We start from the raw sequence: 20,650 nt of genomic DNA, 5'->3' as shown, positions 1-20,650 counted from the left end.
AGGCCAGGCCGGCTTGTTCAAATAAGAGTGTCTTCAGATCACGACGGAAGGAGCGAAGGTCGGGCGCCATCCAGAGCTCAACCGGCAACCGATTCCATAGCTCCGGGGCACCCACAGAGAAGGCCCTCCCCCTGGGGGCCATCAATCGACATTCTCTGACCGGTGGCACCCTGAGGAGGCCCTCTCTGTAGGAGAGCACAGGGCGGAGGGAAGTTGATGCCGGCAGCAGGTGATCCCTAAGGTACTCCGGACCCATGCCATGTAGGGCCTTGAAAACCATTACCAGAACCTTGAATCTCACCCGGAAGACAACTGGGAGCCAATGCAGCTCACAGAGCAGAGGTGTAACATGGGAGTATCGGGAGACTCCCAACACAACTCTCGCGGCTGCATTCTGTACCAGTTGGAGCCTCCGAGTGGTCCTCAAGGGCAGCCCCATGTAGAGAGCGTTGCAGTAGTCCAGACGAGAGGTCACGAGCGCGTGAGTGACCGTACATAAGGCATCCCGGTCTAGATAGGGCCACAATGGGGGACCTGCCTTCTGATCTCCCCCCTCCTTCGTCTTTTGGCTTCTTCCTCCTTTCTGTTCACCTTGGATATTCCGGCTCTTCTCTTTTGCTCCATCTCCTTCAGCCTTTTCTCCCGTTTCAGCCTCTGCTGCTGCTTCCCACTCAGCAGAAGCCCCAGCTGTTTGATCTCTTTCCCCCATCCACTCCTGATTCTGTCTGCTTTCCTCTTGCTCTTTTCACCTCTCCAGGATCCCTGCGGTTCCAAAGTGCCAGGCTGGTAAGGAGAAAGGCACACGTGGTTAAAAGTTGTTTCCCTACTCTCTTTCTGTCTCTCCTATCGATGCGGAAATCAAGCACTTGCAGCATTTTTATTTATTTAATTTCGGCTACTTGTGCTCTCTTTCTCTCTCTCTCTCTTTCTCCCATGAAAGCCAGAGGCTCACAGTTTTGACTGAGGCTTGCAAAGACTTTATAATAAATAATATATGTGGTGGTGTTCTCCAGAACAGCCTTGTAAAGGACTCCAAAGATAAACCAAGCTGTGAGGCATTTGCACATCCTATCTTCCCTAGGTTTTTTTTGGTATATATATTAACCAGTCTTGGGGTCTCTCCAAAGTTGTTCTATTTGGAGTCGACAGAAGAAAATGTCTTTGTGTGGGATCATGAGGTAGGGAGCGGGTGAGGGCCAGGAAGGAATAAAGCTCGGTGTGAATGGTGCTGCTTCTCATGGCTCTATGAACAAGGCTACCAGATCTGGGCTGACAACATCTGGATAGATTGTCCCAAAGGTGCTTTTTCAGGAGACAACCGGACTTTCTTGTTTTTCCTTTGAAGACGTTTCGCTTCTCATCCCAGAAGCTTCTTCAGCTCTGACTGGATGGTGGGAAATGGAAGGATTTAAACTCCTTGCAGTCAGCTGGTCATTTGCCTTCTTTTACAGAGTCGTTGAAGCCACTTGGAGGTTTGTCTGTGTTGGAGGGATATGACATCATCTATCTCCTGTCTACAACAGAGTCCTTTCAGCAGATCCAAGAAGCCTCCAGACCCATTTGCACTACGCAGCTGACCCTGAGGACACAAATAAACCTTGTTGTTTGGAAACAGCTCCAAACAAAAGCCCAAGAGGGTATAAAAACCCCATTCCCTACTACATGTGCTTGCTCTCTTTTCTTCCAAAGCCATCTTTCTGTCTGGCTCTCCTCTTCAATAAACTACAAGCCATGTTGTTTATTCCCGGCTTGGACTGGACCCCGATGAAGACTTTTCCTTCAACAAGGTTATTAGGGCCGATCTCTTGCTCTGCACCTCTGGATAACATGCTGTACAAGTACAAACAAAGTCAATGTTTGGGATTCCTACAGAAAATAATAAACCGGTCGCAGTGACTGGGTTTGTGAAACACACTGACCACAAACGAGCCAATCACAGTTTAGCTTAGCCTCCGTCTAGCTTGCCCAAACCCATCTTATCCATTGCATTTCTGTTGGAACGGAGGGTATTAAGGAACAGGACCATCCATACACCTTGCCTTCAAAGGAAGGCACTTCTCCTCCAGTTTTACTTGCTCCACTGAAGTTATTGCCAGTTAGAACTTTGGTGTGTGTGTGTGGGGAGGGGGGGGCACATCACCACGAATATCTTAATCTTGCAAAAACGGAGGAAAAAAATTAACCAACTTTCAAAATACCTGTTTTACAATTGCCTTGTGCCTCGTTGCATTCCTAAGGGGTGTATTAATCGGTGGCAGCTCACAGCAGGCCTTGTCTTATTGCTTAATTACGAAGGGAAAGAAGGCTGCACAAAGAAGAGTGAGTGGAAATTGTTAATTTTGCAGAACACTTTTCGATTCATGTTTCGGCTTCCCTTTCCGCAGCCCTCAGTCGTCTCTCCGGCTTGCCGTTCTTTTTCCTTTTATGTTCCACGCTACCTGCCCCCCCCACCCCCACCCCAGCGCTAAGCCATAAGTTCTGTAATCACAGTTTATGCAATAAGCCGCAATGGGTTGGCTTCACCCAACACATTAACTCTAGTTTACAGTTTAAGGCAGGACTCTCCAAGCTTGGCGTGTTTTAAGACTTGTGGATTTCAACTCCCAGAATTCCTCACCCAGCTGCTGACTGGGGAAGGTTGCCAAGATTGGAGACACACACACACACACACACATACACACACCTGGTTTATGGGGTTGGATTCATGCAATACAGTAAGCCAGAATCAAGCCATCCTGGACATGACTTAGCACGGGGTATGTGCTAGCGAGGCTCTCATTTCAGCCCAGTGAAGATTCTCTCACTGAAGTGCTAATTTCCCCAAACTTGCTTTCCAGATAGGTTCGGATTTTTGCTCTTAGGATTTTTATGCTGATGGGGAATCCCAGAAGCTTCGTCCGACCATCTTGGGAGAAACCTCAAACCTTCATCCATTACATCTTCCAGTCTCTTCCGATTCTGTGATTCTCTGAATCTATCTCCATGGCGTGTTTCTTTCATTTTTTTTTACCTCAGCAGCTACAATAACCTCAATGAAAGGGACTGTAAAAACACAAGCAGCCGTTGATTTACAACTATTCGTTCCATGGCCAAAGTTACAACAGCACTCAAGTGGCTCGCCACTCTTCCTTGGGCCCACAACTGTCACAGCGTCCTCACTATCACGTGATCCGAGGTTGTGGCATCCATCCCGGAAGTCAGCTGGGCTTCCAATGAGCAAAGTCAGTGGGAGGAGCCAGATTCGCTTAAACGACCCCATGATTCACTTAATGGCAGCGATCTGCTTTGCCACCATGGCAAAAAAAGGTTCTAAAATGGGGTGTGACTCACGTAATGACTGCCTCGCTTAACGACTGAAATTCTGACCTCGCTTGTGGCCGACTGCCTGTGGTTAAAGCAATTAAGGTTAAAGTTCTCAAATAGGAAAAAAAACACGGTTTCAAGAAAGCATTAGTGGTGCTTTGTTTTTGTTTTCCCCCACGTTGGGTAACGGGGCTGGTTCTTTCATGCAACGGCTTACCAAGAAGCCTCAGGTCTACGTTACCACGGAAGTCCTCGGCTTACGACCGCAACTGAGCCCCATTTATTAAGCGAGACATTTGTTAAGTCAACTCTGCCCCCATTTACGACCTTTCTTGCCACAGTTGCTAAGTGAATCGCTGCGTTTGTTAAGTTAGGAGCACCGTTGCTAAGCGAGTCTGGCTTTCCCCACCAGCGTGGCTTGTCAGAAGGTCACAAAAGACAGTCACGTGACCCCGGGGACTGCTTCCCCGTAGCGAGCATTTTCCCAGCAACTGGAAAGCAACTCGTAGGGAAGTGCAGGAGGAAAAATCGTTGCAGGAATAAAATAGGAAGAAGGGCTGCGTGCTACATGCTGACCTCTGATGGAAAACCAGGCCGAAATCATTGCGTCTCATTTCTTCAGAGACATTAAAGATGCAGGAGGCGGCCAGCCAACATCCCCCACTGCAAAAGGATGCATTTGTCTCCCGTGGAAGCCAGAAAGAAGCCAGATCTTGCATGGATCTCTCCTTTGGAGAGCTTTGCATTTTCGTAGGGTCTTTTGATTTCCTTGCTCCCAGCCCTGACTTTCACCCACCTAGGTTTTGATTTGAAACGGGGAGGATGCCGATGATCTGTCGACGCGAAATGTCCAGAGGCACAAAGCACGGATGCCATAGAAACAAACAGCATCGCAGCTGATTCGGTCAGCTCTGAAAGGTCTCCTGCCTTTGTGTCGGCTTGGTCCTCATGTGAGCGATTTCCCTAAATAGGTAAAAAAAAATAAAGTGTGTGGGTGTTAAATAAAGGGTAAGCCACTTGAAAACCAGGGAGATAAACAGATGCTGTTCTGTCTGAGAATAAAACTTTCTGGAAGCTGAGAACGGGTTCCATTATGCTCTTGGAGACGAGGCATTACTGTAGATACAGAGAAAAAGAAGAAATTTGGTTTAGGAACTGGACATTCTCTTTTCTAGACACCCACCTCGTGCTAAGCAAGGAAGGTTGTTTCAAAGGAGGGCTGAAAAGCATCTTTGTGTTCTGTCTGGAGCATCATCGGAGAATCGGGATGCCTGGTAAAAAAGATTCTTCCTTTAAACGAGTATGTGATGGATTGATTGGGATCTTCTTCAACGATCTGATTCACGTGACCTAGGAATCCTCTTTGCAGAAAAGAGAAACTTCACCGAATAACAGAGTGGGAAGGGACCCTGGAGGTCTTCTAGACCAACCCCCTCCTGCTTAGTCAGGAAACCCTATATGATTCCAGACAAGGGGCTGTCCAGTCTGTTCTTGAAAGCCTCCAGTGATAGAGTGCCCACAACGTCTGGGGGCAATATATTGATTAATTGCTCTCATTGTCAAGAAATTTCTCCTTAGTTCTAAGTTGGTCCTCTTCTTGAGTAGTTTCCATCCATTGCTTGGAAACACGATGGCAAGGGGACTGAAGTGGAATTCCTCGTGCACGTTTTTTGCTGCTGAGCAAATTAACCCACTAAAACTAATCATAGAATTAAACCGAACTCTTTTGGGGCAGATTTAAGCAATGTCGCAACTATGTTTACTGCCTCACCCTGGGCGGCTGTGCCTCCATTGCTTCCCATCTGATTTTGTAGAGATTTCCAGAAAACATGCTGGTGTAGCAATGAAAGCACTGAACTAGGAACGAGAAGATCCAGCTACTCATCCCTTCCCCCCTTCTCTCCCCTTCTCCCCCCCCCCTCCGTTCAACCACTGGCTTCCCTGGGTGACTTCAGGTCTTTCTTTCCCAGCTCGAATATTTTCCAGAGCTGCTGCTGTGCGGGATAAAATGCACAGAAATCCCCACGGAGGCCTCTGTGCTCTCTCGGAGGAACGGGTGAGATATAAATCAAAGAAATTAAACAAAGAAAGTGGGGGATGAAGGAAAGAAAAGAGAAGAAGGAAGGAAGGAAGGAAGGAAAGCTATCGATAATGGCAAAAGTATCTTTTGGTAGCTGCCCTGCGTTCTGTTTAACAGTCTCTCTTCAGGACAGAACGTGTAGAGTGATTAATTGGTACAATTAGCTGATTAATGGCTTGATCACATTTTAAAAATAGTCTCGATTAATTGGAGTTAGCCATCTGGGCTGTTCCCAGTGTGCTGCTGGGACCTGAATTGTTCTGTGAATTGTCTGTTTCTCTTCTCCCCTTATTCTGTCCACCGAGCCTCCTTTCGATTCCTGAAGGCTATGGCTGGATTCTCCCAATTTGAAGAAGAAGCCAGAGAAGGCACCATTCGGCTTTGTAGATATGAGACATTCTGCCCCTTTACAGCCAGTCCTGGAGGGAAAGAAGAATCGTAGGAAGAAAATATCGGACAACCGTTTGTCTGAAATGGTATGGGATTTCTTGCTTGAGGGGTTTGGACTAGAAGACTTTCAAGGTCTCTTCCAAATTCTGTTATTCTGCATCCTCTTGTATTCTAGTTCCAAATCCAGTGTTCCTGGGGACTAGCAATAGCTAAGCAGAGATGGAGAAAGGGGCTAGGTTAAGCTAAGCCATCATTTGTTGCCGAGCAATCCAGGATCTGTTGGGTTCAAACAATACCTTGAGTCAAAACCAAGTAAAGCTTCTCGGAAAGGGGTTGATATAACTGCACTAAGTCAGTGTTCCTCACCCTTGGTGACTTTAAGACCTGTGGACTTCTGGGAGTTGAAGCCCACAGGTCTTAAAGTCACCAAGGGTGAGCAACACTGATTTAGTGCAATGTATCAGCCCCTTTCTGTCAACAAAAGTGCGTATAGTCAAGGCTACGGTCTTCCCAGTTGCAATGTATGGCAGTGAAAGTTGGACCATAAGAAAGGCTGAGCGCCAAAGAATGGAGGCCTTTGAACTATGGTGCTGGAGAAGACTCCTGCGAGTCCCTTGGACTGCAAGGCGATCAAACCGGTCAGTCCTAGAGGAGATCAACCCTGACTGCTTTTTAGAAGGTCAGATCCTGAAGCTGAAGCTCAAATACTTTGGCCACCAAATGAGAAGGAAGGACTCACTGGAGAAGAGCTTAATGCTGGGAAAGATTGAGGGCAAGAGAAGAAGGGGACGACAGAGAATGAGGTGGCTGGATGGAGTCACTGAAGCGGTAGGCATGAGCTTAAATGGACTCCAGCAGATGGTAGAGGACAGGAAGGCCTGGAGGAACGTTGTCCATAGGGTCGCGATGGGTGGGACACGACTTCGCAGCTAACAACAACAACATCAACCTCTTTCCGAGAAGCACTATCCTAGAGAAACACTACCCTAAATCAAAATGTGGATTAGGCTTTAGCTTAACTTGTTGCGTAAACATGATGAATAAATTATGGTTGACGGATGCCAGCCTTACCAGGTAGATCAGACAGGAAACACAATCAGACAATCTAATTCTACTTTATCGTAAGGCTATATTAACCAGAGCTTGCAAATCCTTGTATCTTGAATCCAACCAATCACTTTTGTCCTTGACACATCATATCAGGTCTGCAAATTCCAGATTCCCACCAGAAGGCAACAAAGAGCTAGCCCTTTGAGGGACTCTGTGCTGCCTCCTAAGGGTTATCTAGAGAGCTGCAGTCCAGAACTACCGTACTTTCCTTGGATGTCAGATTGTGGTTAAAAAAAAAAAAACAACTGATGGGAAAGGATTGTGGTAGTTCTTTACCGCATGAGTGTTTTTTTTTTACCCCCTACATCAAATTTCAAGGAATCAGATTTAAACTCTATCGTTTTCCTGCAAAGGCTACGTTCAGTTTTTGTCCCTGTGAGTTTGCTTGAAGTCTCTATTCTCAGAAAGAAGCTCGGTGTCCCTATTAAATCGAAACAAAAAACAACAACCAGGGCACAGAATTGGTGCACTCTCCTTTTCAAATCCTCTCCCTGGAGAGTCCCATTTGGTGCCAGATTCCTTCTTCTGGACCAAGTGAATTCCATGTTTTGTTGTTTTTTTTTAAAATAAAATGTTGCTTTCTGTCCATCTGCTGAATTTAATGACAGTTTTGTTCCGACTGTGAAAGCTGTCCAGAAAATACGTCTATCGAGGAGCAGAGGAGAAATGGAAGAAAGGTAGAAAAGAGGAGTTGCACTGTTTAAAAAAGAAGAAGTAGAGCTTGTTGAAAAATGCACAGCTTCTGATCACACCTAGCTTTTGTTGTTCTGCTTCCTTCCAAGCACTGTAAAACGCTCATACATTAAGTGATCTAACCCTGGGAGGTCTCAAAATCCAGAGAATCCAAAACCCAATTGCTCAACTGGACCACATAAACTGACTTTTCAACTGGAAGATGCTTAACTCATAGATATACATAGCAAAGCCTTAATTGAAATATTCAGCTCTCCAACCATTTCCCCTGGATAATTTCAAACCTGTTTTAGATACTAATGCCTGAGAAGGAATGATCCCTTCTTCCTTTTAGAAAGAAGGAGTGTGTGTGTGTGTTTATAAAGGTAAAGGTTCCCCCACACATGCGTGCTAGTCATTTCCAACTCTAGGGGCCAGTGCTCATCTCCATTTCAAAGCCGAAGAGCCAGCGCTTGTCCGAGGACGTCTCCGTGGTCATGTGGCCGGCATGACTAGATGCCAAAGATGCACGGAACGCTGTTACCTTCCCACCGGAGTGGTCATTATTTTTCTACTTGCATTTTTACGTGCTTTCGAGCTGCTAGGTTGGCAGAAGCTGGGATGAGTAACAGGCGCTCACTCTGTTATGCGGCACTCGGGATAATACAGTACATTGTGTTGTTTGAGTGTTCCCTTTATATATTATTCCAACTTTTAATTATTTTTATTATATCTATATGTCCCAAAGGTGTTTTTTCAAGAGGCAGATGGACTTTCTTGTTTCTCTGAAGACGTTTTGCTTCTCATCCAAGAAGCTTCTTCTAGCTCAGAGCTGAAGAAGCTTCTTTTGGATGAGAAGGGAAACGTCTTCAAAGAAAAACAAGAAGGTCCATCTGCCTCTTGAAAAAGCCCCTTTGGGACAACCATGACCTACGTAGATGTCTGAGAATCTCCATAGACAATATTGATATCCAGCTTTTTATATCTCTCTACACCTGTAGAGTCTCACTATGAGAGAGGTGGGTGGTTTTTCACCATGATATATAAATAAATGAAGATAACACGCAATATTATCTTTATATTGTGTATCTTATCTGTGTATTGTGTAACACACACTTATCTATTCAATATGTGGAAACAACATTGAATAGAAAATTGCCCCCCCCCCCGCACACAATGTTGAAGTTGCCTTAAAGTTTGGAAAAATCACCTGGATTTGTCCAGCTCTGTCTGATACGGACAATTCTGAATCTAATTTACACTGGTCCTGGTAGATGTACACACACCCTCCTATAAGTGGGGCAAAATTCCATCACCAAATTGTAACTGTGGGGCTGAAAAACAAACTATCCAAGATAAAGAGTCGGAGTGCCGAAATAAGAGCTTATAACGGAGACTCTGCCGAATTCCTGGCTGTCACAAATGAAGTGAAGAGAAAAAAAAAGATACCTGTAATCTGGAGACATGTTTATAATATTTCAGATCTTATATTTCATATTATTTTTATCTCGGTTATTTTTTAATTGAAATGAGATGCGAATGTGCCACGCGATAAATAATAATAGCAATGGATAACTTTTTCTATTAATTTGACACTGGAGCGTGGATAAGTATCATCAGAGCTCCTATTCCAGGGCAGATAATTGAAACATTATTGTTTTTTTTCTTCCCGTGCCTCTAATTGAAAGATATAACAAGGTGCTTCTGATTGTCTCTGATAATGGAGCAAGGAGTATTTACCTGTTTTCTTGTTCCCACCAGCAGACGATTATGTAATTTATCTCGGTGGAATAAAGCCTGTATTGGTTCTTCCTTTCGTGCCACGATTTGTAATGGTTTCCGGTTGCCCTGGATAACTAGTAATCTAGGGAATGAATTTCTTCTCTTGCTGTTTTGAAGATGGAATGTATTGATCACGAAAAGAATAACATTTTCACCAAAAGTGTAAACTGCTTGCAGTAGCATGGAAAGGATGCGAGGCTTCCTTGACAGGTTTACCCCCGCCTCCCCCCCCCAAAAAAGGAGAAAGGGGAGCCAAAAAGTGGCGATGGACTTTGCTGGAAGGGATACCAAGGAATTAATGTCTAATTTCCGGAGACTCGTTCCGAGGATTTGATTCCACAGCAAGGAAAAACAAACACAAACCAAAAACCCGATTTTCCAGCGAATTGGCATCCCCAAATTTTAAGGGGCATCAATAGAAAAGCCGAATGAGAGTCAATTTGGTCTAGCGGGGAAGGCTCCAGGCTAGCAACCGGGAGAAACCAGGAGAACTAGAAAGTTCTAGTTCTGCCTTAGGGTTGAAAGACAGCAAGGTGACCTTGGGCCAGTCGGTTTCTCTCAGCCCGAGGAAGGAGGCAATGGCAAACCACTTCTGAAGAAAAAAAAAAGGAAATTGCGGGGATTTCTCCAGGCGGTCTCTGAAAATCGGAGCACCAGTGAACGGAAGAAAAAGTAAAGAAAGTGGGGTGGCAGATTGGTGTAGTAGTTAAAGACGCTGGGCCAGGAGCAGCGAAAGGCCTCAAAAAAACATTGGAACTGGAATGTATGCATGTATGTATGTATGCATGTATGTTATTTATTTATTGGGTGCATAGGCCCCCACTGGGAGAGGACCTGAATATGAGCCAGGTTGCCTATTGTTATTGTTGTTGTTGTTGTTGAGGGTTGACTATTTTTCCTATCTTAATTGCTTTGTGTCAACTGCCCAGAGTCTGGCAGCCCCTAAAATATTCTTGAAAGAACCAAACAAGTTAAATGCCTTGGTTTTTTTCTTAAAAACAAAAAACCAAGAATTTAAACTTAAGGAAAGGAACAAATGCCTGGGGTCTTGGGAAAAGGCGCAGAAATTAAGGCCTGGACAGGCCTCCTGTTTTGCGGTCGCCAGTCTTGAAAAGGGCCCAAGTGCTTTGCATCCAAGGTAGGAAAAATCTCATCTGAGGCAGGAAAAACATAAGTTATTTTATTGGGAGGGGGGAAATCCTCTCCTTCCCTTTTGGGCCTCCGAAGGGTGGGGGGATTCCAAGGGAGGGAAATTCTCTTTGAGGCACTTTGTTTCACACAACACAGTTCCTGGCTCTGGAATCCACCCATTTTCAGGGTTTAGGACACTCCTGGCTGATCAGAGGGAGAATGCAAGTTAAACTGGACCCCACCGGGTTGGTTAATGCCCCTTCACATACACCCCTTCCAATCCTGAACCCGAATCCGGGCGATCCAACGTTGCTGGGCTGCATCTGACCCAGGTTCCCAGGGTTGTGTGAACTCTGCAGAATAAACTGGATCAGAGACTCACAAGGTTGGGGGGGGGGAAGGGTCGATTTTCTGGGAACGGAACCCGTCCTACTTCTCTCTCTCTCTCTCTTTCTCTCTCTTTCTCTTTTCCTCTCTCTCCCTCACTTTCCCTCTCTTCTTCCTCCTCTTTCCCTCTCCTTTCTCTCCCTCCTTCTCTTTCCCTCCTTCTCCCTTCTTCTTCTTTCTTCTCTCCCTCTCTCCTTCTTTCTCTTCCTCCTCCCCCTCCCTCTCTTTCTCTTCTTCCTCTCACCTCTTTCCCTCTTTCTTCTTCTTCCTCCTCTCTTTCCCTCTCTCCTCCTTTCTCTTCCTCTTTCCCTCTTTCTCCCTCTCCTCCCCCTTCCCTCTCTTTCTCTTCTTCCTCTCACCTCTTTCTTCTTCTTCCTCCTCCTCGCCTTCCCTCTCTCCTTCTTTCTCTTCCACTTTCCCTCTTTCTCCCTTCTTTCTCTTCCTCCTCCCCCCTCCCTCTCTTTCTCTTCTTCCTCTCACCTCTTTCTTCTTCTTCCTCCTCTCTTTCCCTCTCTCCTTCTTTCTCTTCCTCTTTCCCTCTTTCTCCCTTCTTTCTCCTCCTCCCCCTTCCCTCTCTTTCTCTTCTTCCTCTCACCTCTTTCCCTCTTTCTTCTTCTTCTTCCTCCTCTCTTTCCCTCTCTCCTCCATTCTCTTCCTCTTTCCCTCTTTCTCCCTTCTTTCTCTTTCTCCTCTCCCTCTCTTTCTCTTCCTCCTCTCACCTCTTTCCCTCTCTTCCTCATCTCTCCCCCCCCCTTTTCTCCTTTTTTCTCTTCCTCCTCTCCCCCTCCCCTCTCTCTCTTTCTTTCCTGCCTTCCTCGCCTCTTTTCCCGACTCCAATCCGGCGGCTCTCGCTTAGCTCGCTCGCTCGCTCGCTCCTTCCTCCCTTCCCTTCCCTCCCTCCCTCCTCTCTCTCCCTCCCTTCCTCCTCCTCCTCCTCCGCCCTCGGCCGCGGCTCCGCGTTTTGCGTCCGACCCGAGCTGTATTTCCAAGGCTGTCCATGGCTCGGTGCTGTTGGCTCTCTCTCCGTCTGATCAGCCCAGGCTGCGCGGGGCTCCCTACGGGATCAGAGCGCTCCCCCGCCGGGACTCCACTCCTCACATCCTCCTGCTGGGACTCAGCTACAGTTCCAGCCAAGCCTGGCTTTATTATGTGTGTCTGCACTGCAGCCCCAGCAGCCAGACCGGGAGGAGGAAAGAGAACCAGGACAAAGAAGAGGCGAGCAGGAGGAGGAGGAGGAGGAGGAGGAGGCTGGCCAGAGCCGAAGCGGAGCCAGAGCCACGGCGGCGGCGGCAACGGCGGCTATGGAGGCGGGCACCCTCGGCCCGGCTCGCCGCCACTAACCCATGGAGGCAGCTAGCGAGCCCGGCGGGCAGGCAGAAGCAGCAGCGGCGGCGGCGGCGGAGAAGCGGCGGCGGCGGAGGCAGCGCTTCGCGGGCTTCCCGAAGCGGGTCGGGTCGGGAGGCGGCGGCGGCGGAGGAGGAGGAGGCGGCGGCGGTCCGGTCCGCTGGCCCAAGGCAGGGAGAGCTGGACGCCGCTGGCCAGCCGCGCTGAGCTTGTGAAATTCTGTCTCTCTCGTTCCCCCCCCTAAAAAATAATAATAATAATAATAATAACCCCAGCGAAATCAAAGGCGGCGGTGGGGGGGAGAGAACCATCCAGGGAGGCTTGCCCCGCGCCCTTTGGAGCTCTTGGGCTTTCGAAGACGGACAGGAAGAGACGGAGGGAGGGAGGGACGGAGGGAGGGAGGGAGCCCCTTCCCCAAATACGGTGTCTTGCGCCCTTACCCCCCCTCCCACCCAATCCCTCCTTGGGGGAGACCCGGGACAGGTTTGCAACCCGCGGGAGGAAGGAACGTCCCCGGGGGGGGGGGAGGGAAAGAGGAGAGGGTGTGTGCGTGTTTTTTAATAAATGCAACTAGGGAATTAGGCAGCGACAACCCCCCCCTCTCCCCTCCCCTCCCGTGCCCCCCCTCCTACTCCGGAGCTTTTGCCTTTTGCAAAGAGGTTGGGGTGCCTTTGTTTTTCTTTTTTTGCTTTTTTTGTTATTTTTTTTCCCTGAAAATCTAAAGGGTTCCCATTCCCCAAAGGATTTTTTTTTAAAAAAGGGGGGCTTTAAATGAAAACATCTTCCTCCAAGAAAGAAAAGAAGGGGTTGGGGGGGGAGGAGAGGAAAAACCCAAGCTCGGGCGCCCAGGAAGAAGCCCGCGATGGGGAGTGGAGAGGGGGGGGGACTTGAGGTCGCCTTGACTGATTTGCTTAATTGAAAAGGCGCGCTCGGGAATGTCTGTGTGCTCTTAATTATTAAATCGCAATTGATAGCGGGCGGGGGGGGAGCGCGGAAGCAAGAGGGAGAATCTTTTGAACCGAGCCGGGTCGAAACCTCCGAGCGCCCCAACTAGGTGTTTTGTTTAAAACAAAAACATTAAAAAAAAAAGCCCAGGAGAGGGGACCAAAAAAAAAGAGAGTTGCAAGTTGCCGCATTGCAACAGGCAAAGAAGTGAGAAATCAAAAGAATCGATCCGGCCGCCGCCGCCGCCGCTTCTTCGCCTCTGCTGGAGAGCCGCCGGTAGACAAAAGTTTCCAAGTGGGAAAAGAAGGAAAAGAGGGGGGGGGGAAGCAGGCAGAGACACCCGGAGAGGCGCAGGAAGCGAAAGAGGAGGGGAGAGAAAGAGAAGAAAGACGAGGAGGAGGAAGAGGAGGAGGAAGAAAAGAAGTGAAAGAGAGAGAGAGAGAGAAAAAAGAAGAGAGTAAAGCGCAAGAGCCGGAGTGGAAATGTCCCGCAGGAAGCAAGCCAAGCCTCGCTCGGTGAAGGGTAAGTCGGTTGCTCCGCGCCACTGAATCAGCTCCGAGCCGGGACTCGGCTTCAGGCAGCGGCCTCGTAAGCGTCCCTCCGTCCGCCCGCCCCTGCCTCGTGACCAAGCGGGGGTTGGGGTCACCGCGACGGGGGGACGGCGAGCTTGGCACCGCTTCCTCCAGCCTCTCTCTTCCCTTCCACCCGCCTCCTTTCTGGGTCTGCTGCTCCTGGGGCCGCCGCCGGAGTTCCAGGAAAGGGGAGCGCCGCGTTTGGAGCGAAAGGGTGGGTGGCCGGCCGAGGAGAGTAGGGCTGGCCCTGCTTGCGCCCATCCGGGCGTGACCCGTGGCTTTCCTTTCGGACTCAGCGCGGCTGGAAGGCAGGGGCGACGCGCGTCCCAGGCTTAGCCGTTCCCTGCTCGGCATAATCCGGTGCCATCCAGCGCTGGTGGGTGGTTTCTGGACCGCGACTCCTAGCAGCATCTGCCAGCGTGGATGATAGCAAGGGATTGTGGGAGATGGCCCGAACATCTGGAGAGAGAGCCAGGTTGCCTGCACCAGCTGTGAATCAGAGGGAGCGCGCTGGGAACGGGGTGTGGGGGTGGGTGGGGTGGGGTGGCTAAGAAAACTTCCAAGGGACCTCGAGGCTCGCTGTTCAGCATCTCCTGGGTTGGAGGCAGGATGGGGAGGGTTCCCCAGCGAGTAAATAATTGCCAAATAAATAAATAAAGCAGGCGGGCTTTTTAAACAAAGTCCCTCTGTGGAGGCGACTTCTTGACCCGCCTTACTGCTCACCATTGAAAAGCTTTGCCTATTGATGTTGAAAAAAGGTCTGTCAATCCTCTGCCCCAAATATTTACCGCCCTATAGATTTCAGACTTGGGTTTGACAGGGAGTAGATCCTTTCCTATCCTTTCCTATCCTTTCCTATCCTTTCCTTTCCTTTCCTTTCCTTTCCTTTCCTTTCCTTTCCTTTCCTTTCCTTTCCTTCCCTTCCCTTCCCTTCCCTTCCCTTCCCTTCCCTTCCCTTCCCTTCCCTTCCCTTCCCTTCCCTTCCCTTTCCTTTCCTTTCCTTTCCTTTCCTTTCCTTTCCTTTCCTTCCCTTTCCTGATTTATGGTGAAACTGGGGGCTTTACTCACGGGCAAACCTGGTTGCAAGGAACAGACCATCTTGATTCCTGAGAGTGCTGCAAACTTTCAAGGGATTTAAAAAAAGAAAAGAAAAAAAAAAAGAACTGGAGATGGCTTCTGATAGGGGTAAGCGTATCTTACTCCAGACCAATTTCATTTGTCTCTCTCCAGAGGCCTGTTTGGGTGCCTCCTAGCCAGCTACCTTTTGTTGGTGGAATGGAATAGCAGACACCGAGCATTAAGGTCTAGTTGTAGAAGAGGTCTTCATCCAAAATATTTCAGAAACAGATAGGGCCAACCTTTACTGGAGGAAGGCTAGGAGGAGTGGGGTAGATTTTTAAGATGGCGATGAAGTTTCACCAATCTCAAGTATGTGGTCTACCCAGTAGTTGTAACACAATACGTTCCAGAGAAAAACCCATCAGGAGTTATAATACTATAGCTATAATACTATAATACTACTGCTCAGTATTATAATTTGGGGGTGAGCAGGACTTTTCATACATTTGCTCACTCCAGAGTCGGTTTCCTGGTGGAAAGTGGAAATGGCATCAATATTTGTAGTTCAGCGTTGAACTGTGGGGTGCTTGTTGCTCTCTGAGCTTGGTGGTTTCCTTGCAGATGTTGTGTTGTTGTTTTTTTAACCAAACTAGGTAACATCATCCCTGCTTTGATGCCTGCAAGAAAGCCACCAAGTTCAAGGAGCACCAGAGACCCCACAGAAAGTGGCAATGCTTCCATGGTTGAACTTGGATGTGTACTCTAGAGTACTCTAGAGTTTCTTGGCTTCTTGTGAATTGGTTCCAAGAATCCCCTTCTTCTAGTTTGGACCACACTCAAGAATTTTTGATGGGGATTTCCCGGGACCTCATCATCCCACCTCGACTGAGAGAGATTCCTCAACAAATCTCTGCAGCAGGCTGAACGGCCGCCTTGTGGTTCTCCATCCTAGGTTTGCCAGATGTGGAAACCAAAGCCGTCTGCTAAATTCCCAAATCTCTCCTCTGTGGAATTGGCCCCAGGTTTCTGTGTTCCCTCTCCTCTTAACCCCTAAAGGAAAGTCACGTCTTCTTTTAACAAAAGCAGCATTATAGTAAGTTGCAGACCAAGAGAACCCCATTGCTCCCCAGGGCAGCCTGGGGACAGGCTATTGGCAGCTAATGGTTTCCATGTAGCCGGGAGAATAAGATAATGGCTTATTCTCCAACTTTTCCCCTTTAAAATTCCTCTTTGTGAGCAGGTTAATTTGATTTTTTTTCCTTATAAGAATGTGATTCTCTCTCTCTCTCTCTCTCTCTCTCTCTCTCTCTCTCTCTCTCTCTCACACACACACACACACACACACACACACACACACACACATTCTGGAAACTTCCCTTCTCCTCTTCCTCCCCTCTTTTTTCATGCTTTCTTAGTAGACAATGAAAAAGAATTGCTTCCCAACTTTCTTTAGAGATTATTAAGTGGGTTTTCAGCTGAACAGTCTTCTAAAAATGGAAGTATTGTGTTTGTATTTAGGACGTAGGTGCCTGTATATGGTGTAGTCTTGTCTGGAAATCTACCTTCTTGTTCCATAAATAAGGAAGGCTCTTGTCTGCATTTTCCCCATCATCCAGTTTAAGGACTTGAGCCTCCTTGGCAAAAGTAACTCTGTGTGTTTGTGTGTGTGTATTTGTCCCTACTTAATGGAGTAGGAAGAATCATAACAAATGTGGCTAGTTTGGGCATCCTTCACAACGCTGCAGCTCTTGGCCTTAAGTGTACTATATGGCGAGTGTCTTGGGACTTTTTTCATCCCCCATTCAAAGAGGATGGGGTTTGTGATTTCAGCTTGTGGGGATCTGCTGTCCTGTGTTACATTTTTAATTTTTTTTTTAAACCCCTGAACTAAGACATGAAAAGTTTGTGGAATTTAAAAAAAGAGAGATGGACAAGGGAAAAAAAGGAAGCTGGTTATAGAATAGCTCTGTGAACAGTGGCAAGTTGAAAATGAATGTCTGTGACCCACATTTGTTCATTTTCCTTATTTTATTCCCTTACCTCTTTTTTTGGGGGGGGGGGTGGGGGAAGGCAGAGCTGTCTGCTAAATGTATAGGATTGTAGCCCTCGGGGATCAAATAACTGGACCAAACTGTGAAAACTTAAGACATCTAAGGAACATGAGGTCTTTTTATTACAAGTCTTGTAATTGCACCAGACGAAGAGTTGGCCTGTAAAGATAGACGTGGTATTGAATAACTAAACTAGCAACTGAGTTGCACTCATAGGAAGCTTTAGGAAACTTTAGGAAGAAAGAATAATTATGTTTGGCTATTTGCCAGGCTACCTGACATCTCCCTCTGTGGCTAATGATTTGAAGGTATTTCAAGAGTGTTGGCATCCAATCCCAAGAACACTCACGTTAACAGATCTAGATGGCGGACTGTGGTATAATGACTGCTCATTGGCCTGTAGTTCTCCATCCCAATCAACCCGAGTCCAGATCCAGTTTAGTTCCAGAGTTCAAATCCAGACATTAAAAAAGTTAAAGATTGCTCAGCAACTTTGCATATTCAACACAGCTGAATGTCCATCGGTGATTTGGAACCTGTCTTCCTTGAGTGGTGTAAAGGGATTTGGCCACCAGGTGTGTTGTTACCTTTGTAGTGTGGCATTGCTAAAGTTTGCAGTTACCTTTATTAGTGGTGTTGCTAAAGTTTGCAACCGAGTGAAGCTTAGGACTGGGGAGTTGATTCTATTCAGTTCAGAATAATGGTTCAAAAAGCTCATGTACACTTTAGCTTCTAAGTAGTTATAGTACCAGCAGAAGGGAATACTTGTAGCTCAGGGTTGAACTGTACGGTTCTCCTTGCTCTCTGAGCTTGGTGATTTTCTTGCAGACATTCCATTACCCAACTAGGTAGCATCATCAGTGCATAAGTACACAAGTACGTACAGAGTTGCAACTTGGTACTACATACATTGAGTTGGAATAAGACTCACTGAACTTTGTACGTCTTTATGTTGGATGCAGCAACTCTGAGATAATAGATTTATATTTTGCAGTGCACGAGGCAGAAAACAGAAATATTAGACAGTAAATCTTGTTGGACCTCAATAATTAAATGTAGACTATGTTGTCTCTTCTGTGATGTGCCTTGGGCATTATATTTTGAGTGGAATTTTTTGGGAGGTGGGAGAAATGGTTTACATGCTGCCCAGAGCCATTGAGAGTTGGTTGGCAAACAAATATAATAACCGTTACAATAATTAAACATGGTTCTGTGTGTATAACCTCTGTTTTTACTGTTGCAGAATAGCTTTGCTACATTATTAAACGTTGAAAAAATATCTATATTTGGAGGATGGAAGTGTGTAATATGTGGAAACTGAAGTACAATGGCAAAATATCCTGTTTAAAGCTTTCCTTTTTCTTCCCTTCTTTTTGTCTACTACATAATCATTTTCCAAATTGAACAAAAAAGTTTGTTCGTGGATTGCTCCTCCTCCCCCCCCACAAAAGAAGAAAATAACGTACAAAATGAACACCACTTTCCAGGTGGTTCATACTACGATTGTATGAATTGCATCCATCCATTTAGTGGTTTGCTGTCCACGATAGCGTAATAACCATTTCTAAACCTTTTCTCATTTTATTTGTTAATGAAACAAAACCTAACAATTTATTAGAAATAAAGGGGAATGGTTTTTCTTCGGAAAAAACTAAAGAAAATTTTATTTTTTACAACTTCATTTGAATGAATAAAGCTAAGAATTGTAGGAGTTGCAATTCTAGGAATAAGGAGGAGGATCTGGATTTTGAAAAGTTATATGGAAAATAGAAAGTTCCTTGCATTTTCCCCTAGGACAGGGGTAGGCAACCTTGGCTCTTTTCTGACTCATGGACTTCAACTCAGCTGGCTCAGGAATTCTGGGAGTTGAAGTCCACGAGTCAGAAAAGAGCCAAGGTTGCCTACCCCTGCCCTAGGAAGTTCAGGACTTTTGCTATAAAATGTGCATGGCAGATATTATAAAAATGAGACCTTCACGTGAAACAGAGGTATGAAGTTATGTCTTACGCAGCATGTTTTAACTTCTTAACTGTGTGTCAGCTTAACAGGATGGTTTTATTATGGACCTATGCAATCCAGTTAAGTTTGCTAAGGAAGAAGTAATGAAAGGAATTAACAGAAGGAATATAACAGTCCCTGAGAGTGGAGGAGGAGGTAAGGGAAGAAGTGAACAACAATAATTTCAGTTGGATCTTTTTAGGGGTAGCAATTTCACCTGAAGCCAGTGGTAAAAGTATTGGAATTGGACAGCTTTATTAAGAATAAGGATTCCACCTTTAGGGGATGGGACCTTGACTTTTCAAAAATGCATCCTCAATATGAGTCCATATTTGAGGACTCCTCGGCTCTCTTTGAGCTTGGTTGTTTTCTTGCAGACATTTCATGACCCAAACTAGGTAACCTCATCAGTGCTTGAACCCTTCTCCCTTCTAGCACTGATGTTACCTAGTTTGGGTGATGAAATGTCTGTAATAAAATATCCAAGGTCAGAGAGCACCAAGGACCCTTTCGTGTCAAGCCCGAGCTACAAATATTCTCCTTTATAAGTCCATATTTTTTCTCCTACAATCACTAATGGGTCAGCAAAGCCAAATAAAATGCTTGTTTTTCTTCCTTTTGATTGTGATTGTGATTTCTTTCTTTTGATTGTCTTTCAAGCTTGGATCAGCTGGTGTTCCATTCTCTTGTTCCTTTTTTTTTCAACACCCAGGATTGAGTTTTGACCATTATTTGGTAATGGTAATTTGGTAACTCACAGTGGTAACGGACCTTCTTCCAGCGAAGGTAAATTGCTGGATGATCAGAAGATCTTCTCTTGGCCACTGTCAACTTGCTAAATTTGGTCTTGAAATGTGACTGGAGAAAAATAATGAAAGCATGGGTCCTGTTTTGATGGATTGATAGTATAGAATAGACTTCTTTATTGGCCAAGTGTGGTTGGACACACAAGGAATTTGTCTCCAGTGCATAAACTCTCAATGTACTGTACATACAAACAACAAAATGATAGATCATACTATACAATGTAGAATGGAATGGAATGGAATAGAATAGAATAGAATATGGAATGGAATGGAATGGAATATGGAATGGAATGGAATGGAATAGAATATGGAATGGAATAGAATAGAATAGAATAGAATAGAATAGAATAGAATAGAATAGAATAGAATAGAATAGAATAGAATAGAATAGAATAGAATAGAATAGAATATGGAACGGAACGGGACAGAATAGAACAGAACAGAATATGGAATGGAATGGAATGGAATAGAATGGAATAGAATAGAATAGAATAGAATAGAATAGAATAGAATAGAATATGGAATGGAATGGAATGGAATAGAATAGAATAGTGCTTGGAAGGGACCTTGGAGGTCTTCTAGTCCATCCCCCCCATTTCAGACAAGTGACTGTCCAGTCCCTTCTTAAAATCCTCCAGTGATTGAGCACCCACAACGTCTTGAGGCAAGCTGTTCCACTGGTTAATTGTCCTCACTGTTAGGGAGTTTCTCCTTAGTTCCAGGTTGTTTCTCTCCTTGATTAGTTTCCATCCATTGCTTTTTCTCCTACCTTCAGGTGCTTTGGAGAATAGCTTGACCCCCTCTTCTTTGTGGCAGCCCCTCAAATACTGGAATACTGCTATCATGTCACACCTGTTTCTTCTTTCCTTTAGACTAACCCAAGTCCTGCAGCCGTTCTTTATACGTTTTAGTCTCCAGGCCTTTGATCTTTGATCATAGTTTATGTCCACGATGTGAGGGATCTGTAGATATTTTCTCAGCCCTCTTTCTGGCTCATGCAGTATACAGGTCCTCCATGGA

At 46.1% G+C, this 20,650-nt stretch overlaps 1 protein-coding gene across 2 annotated transcripts in view; it reads left to right on the top strand.

Moving 5' to 3' along the window:
• The first annotated feature begins 13,182 nt into the window (after positions 1 to 13,182).
• Positions 13,183 to 20,650, top strand: part of ZNF423 (zinc finger protein 423) — a 223,763-nt gene continuing 216,295 nt past the window's right edge. The window contains exons 1-2 of one of the 2 annotated variants that reach the window (XM_083370194.1): positions 13,183 to 13,420; positions 13,452 to 13,666. In XM_083370194.1, coding sequence (XP_083226320.1) covers positions 13,627 to 13,666 — 40 coding nt within the window. In that variant the 5' untranslated portion in view covers positions 13,183 to 13,420; positions 13,452 to 13,626. Of the gene's footprint in view, positions 13,667 to 20,650 lie in introns of both variants that reach the window. The other variant, XM_083370195.1, reaches the window with a different exon arrangement.

This window comes from Vipera ursinii, assembly GCF_947247035.1.
Source record: "Vipera ursinii genome assembly, chromosome: 10".
Classification (NCBI taxonomy): Eukaryota; Metazoa; Chordata; class Lepidosauria; order Squamata; family Viperidae; genus Vipera; species Vipera ursinii.
Note: the sequence above shows the minus strand (reverse complement) of the source record. Positions and strands in the feature narration are given on the sequence as shown.